Genomic DNA, 9,229 nt, shown 5'->3' with positions numbered 1-9,229 from the left:
GCCTCTTTACCCTGGAAAGAGCTGGTTGTCACACATTTACAATCTTACCACTGCCTCCCCCCCCCCCCCCCCCCCCCCCCGCCCCCCGTGCTCTTGTTCTTCAACCCCTTAATTTCAAAGGAAGAACACCAGATACCGGAAGTCTGTTGACAGGGTAGTGTGGCTGACAGGGCGAAAGAAAACACAAAGACAGTGAAAAGTCAAGTTAGGTTTATTGTTTTGTAACAGTCTAACATGTGACTATTAGCTCTGACATAAAGATGTGGAAAGTTGGAGAATTCAGGACACAATCCCAATAATGCCTTTGCCAGAGGTTTTCCCCAGGAAGTTTGTTTTGATTATGTTTCTTAGCTGAGTCTTTACTAATCCTGTTTCATAGATGGAAATTTTGCAGAAAAAGGCAATGAAGCTATCTGCTTTTCTCTCCAGGTGACTTTATGAATTCTTCCAGAATAACCTTTGTTCTGGAGAACTTTCAGAATGCCTTGGCTGGAGATTTGCAATGTAGCCCACTGTTCCCTCATTGGTTGTATTGAGTACCACTCTCTCCAGACTTTGGGAGCAGCAATGTCTAAGATGGTGGAAATGACTTGTCTTTCATAAAAATCTTTCCTGCTATTTAACTGTTGAACCTAGAAATTTGCGTCCTTTTTCTCCTTTCTCCCCCAATTACATGCTTAGTTATAAGACAATAATTACAAGAAGGGACAGTCTCCCTGCCTATTTCACTATCACCTCTAGGTACATACTTATTTCGCTTTACACATTTATGCTTAGAAGAGTTTCCATCCAACCAGGCAAATGTTTTTCATCTACACTTTGCTACTTTGGATTGTGTGATCATTTGCACACAATACACATGGTGGGGGTAACTCAAGGTTAGGGGAAGGAGCGAGAAGGAGTTGGGGGTGGGTGGGAGGTGCTGTCTGAGTGGTATTGGAGCTGCCTCAGAGACCCTCCTTAGGAACTCAGGAAATGCGGCTGTCCAAGTCTCACCCCATGCCTTCCTCAAGGCTTTAACTAAGAGCTGCTATATGCAGCTCTTTTGATTCCGTGAACTTCCTTCCGCCTGGAGTAAGACTGCCCCAGAGCTGGTACATCTCTCCGCAGCGGTCCTAGTGAGCTGAATCCTTCAGCACCACTTTCAAAAATGAATCTCATGCATGATCAAAGATGTTCTTTTTTGCACTATAATTCTCAGGAATTCAAAACTACAGAAAAATTTACCTCCCCCCATCACCCTCATTTTCTTCTTTCATTTTTACTCATTGGCTCAATTTTAACCAGTTGCTTAGTTTACAATCTGTGAAGCATTTGAAAGTGGTGACTGTTATTTCTTCAGTCAACATTTTAGAATAAGGACTTATGACAGATTTGGATAAGACCTTCCCCCCTTTCATTTCCCAATAAGTGAATTAAAAAACCCCACTTATTTCTTTTAGTATGCTCCTTGTATTTCTTGCATATCAATTCACTGGATCTATCCCGTGGAGGAGGGGCAGAACTTATTACCTGCAATTTACCTAAGAAAAATTGTCATATGGAGCAGGTAAATGACATCTTGGGGTTCCCAGAGTCAGAGAGGTACAGCCCACACTTCTTATTTGACCTTCAGTGTTCCTTATGGGAAAATCTGATCCCCAGGTTGCACTGACCTTCAGGAATATTTGTCCAACTCTGTGTTGCATGCTTCACGTGGGTGCCAAATAACCAAGTCATGATGAAAAGCGGACAGGCCTTTGTACGATGACCCAAACATGAGACCCAGGGATTACCAGAGACAAGCTTGAAACTTTCTCACTGAGCTTTGAAGAACTCTATCCTTCCTGGTCACAGATCTCTCCTAATGAAGGTGGTATAACTGCTATTGGGCAGTTAGTCCTTTGCTTCTGGAGAGAGCTGCACCTTTGATGGCCTTCTGTAATGCTTCTTTTTACTGGTAGTTCCACGTACCGTAAAGATTTAGTCTAACAAAGGCAGGACCAGGATTAGAATTGAAAGCTTGGCCTTAATGGACCCCAGGGATGGTGATAATCCTGAGTCAGTCATAATTATTTGCCTCAGAATAGATGCTGAGGGATCCAGATGTACTGGGTAAGATCCTCCACAGACACACTGCTGCCTGTGAATGGAATCTGACAGAGTTGTGTGTAGCTTAAGATGGAGCGTGAAGGAACACTTTCCCCAGGTAGAAAGTAATTACCCTTCTGTCCCCAGCTATGTCTCAAGGTCAGATAGGTTCCTACCAAACATATGGGGTCAAGATTCTGTTTTGAGTCTTCTCTGAGAAAACATCTCCAGAGTGTCCAGTCCATACTGAAAAGCTGTCACCAGAAAACTGTAAGGCAGGTCAGGAGGGTCGGATAGAAGCTACCCACCTGCCCTTCTTCTCAGTCTCCCTGCTGTTTGAGGAATCAGTCAGGCACCACTCAGCAGGGGCTAGAGTTGGCAGCCAACGCATTAATCCTTCTAATACCCCAGGAGGTAGGTTGGTGGCAAATGCTAGGTACAGAGAGGTTAAGAGACGACAATAACACAACTCCTAAGTGGCAGAGAGAGAAAAAAAGAAAAATTCGTGGTCCCTTGATGCCTGGGTCTGTTTCTTCCGAAAGAGGCTTCCTCGCTTGTTGGGAAGCCTGAGAGGGACAATGGCAACTTCCACGATGGTGGGGTAGGTACAGACTCTGAAGCAGGATGCCACTTTACTCAAGGAAATACACACACACACTCAGGCCTCAGCCAAGATAAGAAGAAAAGACCCTGATGCTGGGAGAGATTAAAGGCAGGAGGAGAGGGGTGACAGAGGACAAGATGGTTGGAAGGCATCACTGACTCAATGGACGTGAGTTTGAGCAAGCTCTGGGAGATGGTGAAGGACAGGGAAGCCTGGCATGCTGCAGTCCATGGGGTCACAAAGAGTCAGACACTATGGAGCGACTGAAAAAGCAACAAGACGAGGAGACCAGCAGCCTTCACCTACACATCTGCTGCTGGTCCCAAAGAGCACCAGCACTTTTCACTTAGAAGAGGATGAAATTTTTTTTCTTTTCTGGATTAGGTCCTAGTTGAGATAGATACTTTACTCTGGTAGTGATCGAGCTATTCTCAGGCTCTGAGTTTACATCTTCTTAAAATGGGTCTTCAGGAGCAAAACTGTAGGAGCAATAGTGTAGCCACTGGGGCCATGGGAGTGTGATGATGTCCAGTTCTCAGGCGTGGGATTTTATTTCTTTCACCATCCAGGAGAAGTTCTGTTTGGAATAGCGTTGATGGAAAGGGGAAGGAAGATTCAGGTAGTAGCCAGAAAGCCATAGGTCCACAAGATAAATACACCTGTTAACTGTCCACCGCCTGATACATTGCTTCACTGAAAGTTTGTCACTTTGAGTTAACCTAGGCAAAATACATTTTAGGCTTTCTCTTTTAAAATGTAAAATTTCCCTGGAGTAATCATAAAAAAAAATCATATATTAGAATGAATTTAATTTTTAGACCATTTTGCTTTAGGTTGGAGCACCAAGGAGTGGGAATACTGTCACAGGGGAGGAATAGTTTTTGAGGAGGCTTTGGTCTGGAGGGCATATCTAGAATGAATATCTTAAAAGGAAGGTGGTAACCAGAGGTCTGCACAAGGGATTTGGCTTTTGGGGGGGATGGTGCTGGATGGGGGGATACAATGAAGGCAGTTTTTCTGGGTCTCTGGGGTTCTCCTGTCCAGTTCCCTGTGATGTCAGCTTGGTTTCTATCCCTCCCACCTTAGCCTTGGCACTGCAACCCATGAAGCATAGCTTTGGTTTAGATGAACCATCTTGGTTATCAATTTCTCCCTCTGCTTTGGGAACTGGTTGGCTCTAGTTAAAATTACTGTGTGTGAGAAATATGTAGTTATACCTGAGGATTTCCTCTAATTGGCCTCTAGATATGCGGAGTGTTGGTTGAGGGCACAAAGGATAGATCTTTCCCTTCAGCCTCTAGGTCCCTTCCAGGGATGAAGTCTGACCTGGGACTTGACAGGGACCCTGGCTGTTTGTGTTCCCAGTTTGTAAGAGGCTCTCCCTGGTGGCCCTCTGATGACTCTTTTGGTATACATCTTGTGCCCAAGCAAGGCCTGAGGGCTGATTCTCCTCAAGACAAGCCAGTAGGAGGTATCATCTAGCCCAGAGCTAGGTTTATTCCCAGTCCCTGACAAAAGGAGGTGTAGATTTCAGGCTGAGTATTGCACCTATAAGAGGACAGGAAAGAAAGGGACCTTTTCTGCTTTAGGGAAGAAAACCGCAACCAGGATTTTTAAAACCTTTTCAGTTCAGGGACGGAGAAGGCAATGGCACTCCACTCCAGTACTCTTGCCTGGAAAATCCCATGGACGGTGGAGCCTGGTAGGCTGCGGTCCATGGGGTCACTAAGAGTCGGACATGACTGAACGACTTCACTTTCACTTTTTACTTTCATGCATTGGAGAAGGAAATGGCAACCCACTCCAGTGTTCTTGCCTGGAGAACCCCAGGGACAGGGGAGCCTGGTGCGCTGCTATCTATGGGGTTGCACAGATTCGGACACGACTGAAGCGACTTAGCAGCAGCAGCAGCAGCAGTTCAGGGAGAGCGTATGGAGTCTTGTTCTCCTTTTCTGATGGTGCCCAGTGCAGAATTCCCACTAATATAAGGGATGTAATTGCATCAGAACCCAGGGCTACAGTGACCCAAAAGAAAGGCCAGTGAGAACTCTGGACATCTCCTGGACTGATGATTTAAACTAAACACTCCAAAATGGTAAAATGAGGTTTGGAAGCCACAGAAATGAGTTGAGACCATAAACAATATGACCAATTCCATAGGAAAGCTGGGCTTACAAGTATAAGCTGAACTTGCAAATTGGTGCCCCGCAGGTTAAATTTGGCTTGCACATTTTTTGGGGGGGAGGCTCACATGGCATATTTAAAATTTAGTTGGCAACGTTAAAAATGTGGAAAACTTCACCTGAACATTTGGATTTCTGGCTTTTCTTAAAAAATCAGATGGCCAGGTAACACTGTCTGGTAATCGCTGCCTGAAACCGAGCAGCTGCCCTCTGCTCTCCAAATTTCACAGCCCCAGCCCTCGCATGGCATTAGAACAGGTGCACTTCCCCGATTTAAACCACTTCACCAATTAAAGCGCCTGCATCTTGTAGGCGGTTAAGTTTGGGACTGCTGATATATGCCACACGGTGTCTGCTAGGGAAGCGCTGAGTTGATAAAGTTCAGCTGAGTTTGTAAAGTTGCCGCAAGGCTGGTAAAAAGCTCTGAGGCAATCAGTTCTGATTGAAAGGCTTTCTATGGGGAAATGAGGATGAAAGCAGAATTGCCCGTGGCTGTGGAGAGGGCCAGGGCAGTCACGAGACTGGGAACTTTGATGGGACAATGGGTTTATCTGGGCAGCCTTTGTACACGGGAAAGGCAGTTTCCTGGTTGTACTGCATGCACGGTTCCATCACGGGGTCCGTCCAACCAGGGTGGGTGTGAGGGGAGGGAGAGAAGACTCAAATCGTGTCGGCAACTTTAGGTTTCATCTTGCCTTGTGTTAGCTCAGGCGTTTTCTTTCTCTCTTTGGCGCCGCTTCACACGGTGAGATCGTCTGACCTGGCCCGGCTGCTGGCTTTGCTCAGCCTGCTCAGGGGTCTGGTGTCTTCCCCCGGCAGCTCCGCACATAGCGAAGGCGCCTTCTCAGGCGTCAGCTCTTGCTTTGATACCTTCTCAGGCGGCGTCTCTTCTTTCTCAGCCTCCTTCTCCACTTCGGGGGGCTCCACTTTCTCTGCTTCCAGCACGGCCAGGGTCTCTTCGCCTTCTGTGCTCACTCTCTCTGCCTCCTGGCTCTTGTCGCCCACCTCTGGTTCTGCGGCCGCCTCTATGGGCTGCTCCTCCTCGACTCCCTCCTGGGCACCCACCTGAGCGTAGGAAGGCAGGGTCTCCTGGTAGGCCCTGGACAAGTCTCCCAGGGGACCTGGGCCCACCTTCTCCTCGAACTGACTGAAAGGCTTGGCAGAAAGGGGGCTGGCCTCTACCATCCCCACCTCCGTCAAAGGGAAATAATGGGAAACGATTTTCTCTTCTTCGAGGAGCTGGTAGCCCTTGGCCTTCTGGATGGAGGAGACGGCAATGGAGTGGAGGGACTTCTCAGGAATCTCCCCCAGCGGCTGCTCCACCGGCCTCTTGAAGGCGGATCGGATTTTCTTTAGGCCCAGGTGGCTCATCTCCAGAATATTGAGGAAGAGGGACACGGAGGCCACGGACAGCATGAAGAGGATGAAGATGGTTTTCTCGGTGGGTCGTGACACGAAGCAGTCCACCACGTTGGGACAAGGCCACCGGCTGCAGCGGTAGAGAGGCAGGATCCGGAAACCGTACAGGAAGTAGTGGCCCACGATGAAGCCCACCTCAAAGAGGGTCTTGAAGATGATGTGGCAGACGTAGGTCCTCAGCAGGGTCCCCTCCAGCCGGAACTTCTTGGTGCCCTTGCTGCTGCTGCTGCTCTTCTTGACGCTGCCCTGGTCCGCCGCTAGGGGCGCCCTCTCGCCGCCGTTGCCCGGCGACTGCTGGCTCAGCTCCTCGGCCTCGCGCTCCTTGCGCTTCTCCTCCATGCGGACGTGGTGCACCGCGTGCCCCACGTACACCAGCGACGGCGTGGAGACGAAGATGATCTGCAGGACCCAGAGACGGATGTGGGAGATGGGGAAGGCCTCATCGTAGCAGACGTTCTCGCAACCTGGCTGCTGGGTGTTGCACACGAAGTCGGACTGCTCATCCCCCCACACGAACTCTGCAGCAGTACCGAGGATAAGGATCCGAAAGATGAAAAGCACCGTGAGCCATACGCGGCCGATGACCGTGGAGTGCTCATTCACCTCCTCCAAGATGTTCCCCAGGAAACTCCAGTCTCCCATGATTCACCTACCTACAGGAAGGAGAAGGCAAAGCTGAGCGGCTACAATGCAATCCATCTTTTTTTTTTTTTAAACTAACTCTCGGGGTACCTTCCCTTCATGGGTGGCTGAAACGGTCAGCGGGTAAGCAGTATCTTTTGAGTGTTTCCTCAGTGCAGACTAGTACTAGTACTAGGGAACAAAACAGGCATAAAAGAATCTGCTTTCATTGGCTTTCTCATCTGTAAAATGGGTTCTCATTCACTTCACAAGCTGCCTGGAAGGATAAGAGAGGCAGCGTCTGTATAAGCCTTGAACTACGTATCAAATAAGAAATCATTGTTGATCATAAATAGAAACTCATGATTTCATGGATTTAAGTCAAGACCACAGCTGAACTGAGGTTCATGAGGCGTAATGCTGAATAAATATTCTAATTCGTTGGTGTCTGCCCTCCCCCTGCCAAATTTTTTCCTATGTATGAAATTGCCTGTAGTCACCTTACTTGTGACTGTGTTGGGGTATACAATGATCATATGTTGAAAGGGAAGTGGAAGGAAACATATTTTTTGAATATCTGCTTTGTTGCCGACCTTTGACATGACATTTTTTTCATTCAATTTGATACTTCGAGACCTACTCAATGCATGTTACAGAGCCCAGCACATAATGAAAGCTTGATAAATGTTTAACTAATTTGATTCTATCACATGAGAAAACTGAGGCTCTGAGAGTTTAAATAAATTGTCCAAGATCAGATAGCTAGCAGCAGTTCTTTCTGTTAGGTTCTTTTTGCCACCCCTTTGGGACTCATTGCCTGTGACTGGAGCTGTACAGTTCTTTGACTCCTGTGCTCTTCATTATGTTTTCTGTTCTCTAGGTTGAAATCTGGAAACCTTTCTTTTTCTTTTGAAACCTTTCTTAATAGCTTTTCAAATTGAGAGTGATATATATGTACATATATATTTATATTTATTTATTATCACTCTTTTAAATCCAAAGAATGGGGAGAGTGCTTTGCGAAGAAATCATGTGACAGGGTGAGAAAAATCCATGAAGATGGTTTTACTGTCCCACAGAGTGAAAAGGGTTTAGGGTCTGTAACATGTGGCTGCTTTAATAGAGCTAAAATTTCATCTGTCAGAAAAAAAAATACCATTAAACATGATAGTATACAATGCCCCTAGCAATGGCGATGACTAATGGACATGGGATTGAACTGATGGGGGTGATGTGTGCAAACTAGGTCATTTATCCAGTGCAAACCTGTGGTACAAGCTGGTAATCTCTGAAAGACTCTGGTCAAAACCTCCACCTTGACTATGTTCCTCCAGCTTGAACATCTTTAGAGTTGTGGGGTTTACTCATCACTGCCCTCAGATCAGGGCAAGAGCCCATGCTAGAGATGCTGGTCTGGGCTTCTCTAGCCGAGCCCTACATTATAGGGTCAGAAGTCCATGGGGCCAAAGGATATGCCCATTGCATTTAATGACAGTGATATTTGCTAAACATTTGGATGAGTGATGAAATGTGGTATCTTAAATTAAGTGGGATTGTCATTTTTAGGAGAGGGTAAACAAAATGACATCTGAAAGCTTTCTTCCAACCTGTAGTTTGGAGCCTGGCCAGACAGAATTGGTGGCAGATACTGATGGCAGAGGTGAACGGTGACCAACCTAGGCTCTTGGCTATCTATTTTTTTGGTGGAGAGTAGAGAGAGTTCGGAGAAGGCAATGGCACCCCACTCCAGTACTCTTGCCTGGAAACTCCCATGGACGGAGGAGCCTGGTAGGCTGCAGTCCATGGGACTGCGAAGAGTCAGACACGACTGAGTGACTTCATTTTCACTTTTCACTTTCATGCACTGGAGCAGGAAATGGCAACCCACTCCAGTGTTCTTGCCTGGAGAATCCCAGGGACGGAGGAGCCTGGTGGGCTTCTGTCTATGGGGTCGCACAGAGTCAGACATGACTGAAGTGACTTAGCAGCAGCAGCAGCAGCAGCAGCAGCAGCAGCAGCAGCAGCAGCAGCAGCAGCAGCAGCAAGGGTCTTGACTCAAAACTAGCTGTTCAGAATCCCAGTCACATGCATCTAGTGATACTACTGCCTTTAATACTCCTCAGATGGCAATCAAATTTAGTTTTTGCCCTATGAAGAGTGGCAGCCATTCCCATTGCCTTCTGGAAGAAGGTGGGAAACAATCATGTAAACAGTCTATGCATAAATCCTACTGGTGATGGAGCTGGGAAAATCCAATATTTTTTAATCAATTAGTTCAATCTAAAATTCATGTCAAAACAATAATTTATGTAATTTACTCCTGGGAGATCAA

General features: G+C 47.0%; 1 protein-coding gene across 1 annotated transcript; it reads right to left on the bottom strand.

Annotated features, from left to right (window-relative positions):
- Positions 1-5,595: 5,595 nt before the first annotated feature.
- Positions 5,596-6,918, bottom strand: GJA8 (gap junction protein alpha 8). The gene is given in 1 exon segment (NM_001130038.1): positions 5,596-6,918. A coding segment is annotated over 1 exon segment (1,323 nt).
- Positions 6,919-9,229: the final 2,311 nt, after the last annotated feature.

The sequence above is a fragment of the Ovis aries genome, chromosome 1, assembly GCF_016772045.2.
Source record: "Ovis aries strain OAR_USU_Benz2616 breed Rambouillet chromosome 1, ARS-UI_Ramb_v3.0, whole genome shotgun sequence".
Taxonomy (NCBI): domain Eukaryota; kingdom Metazoa; phylum Chordata; class Mammalia; order Artiodactyla; family Bovidae; genus Ovis; species Ovis aries.
This window is presented reverse-complemented; position numbering and strand designations above follow the sequence as displayed.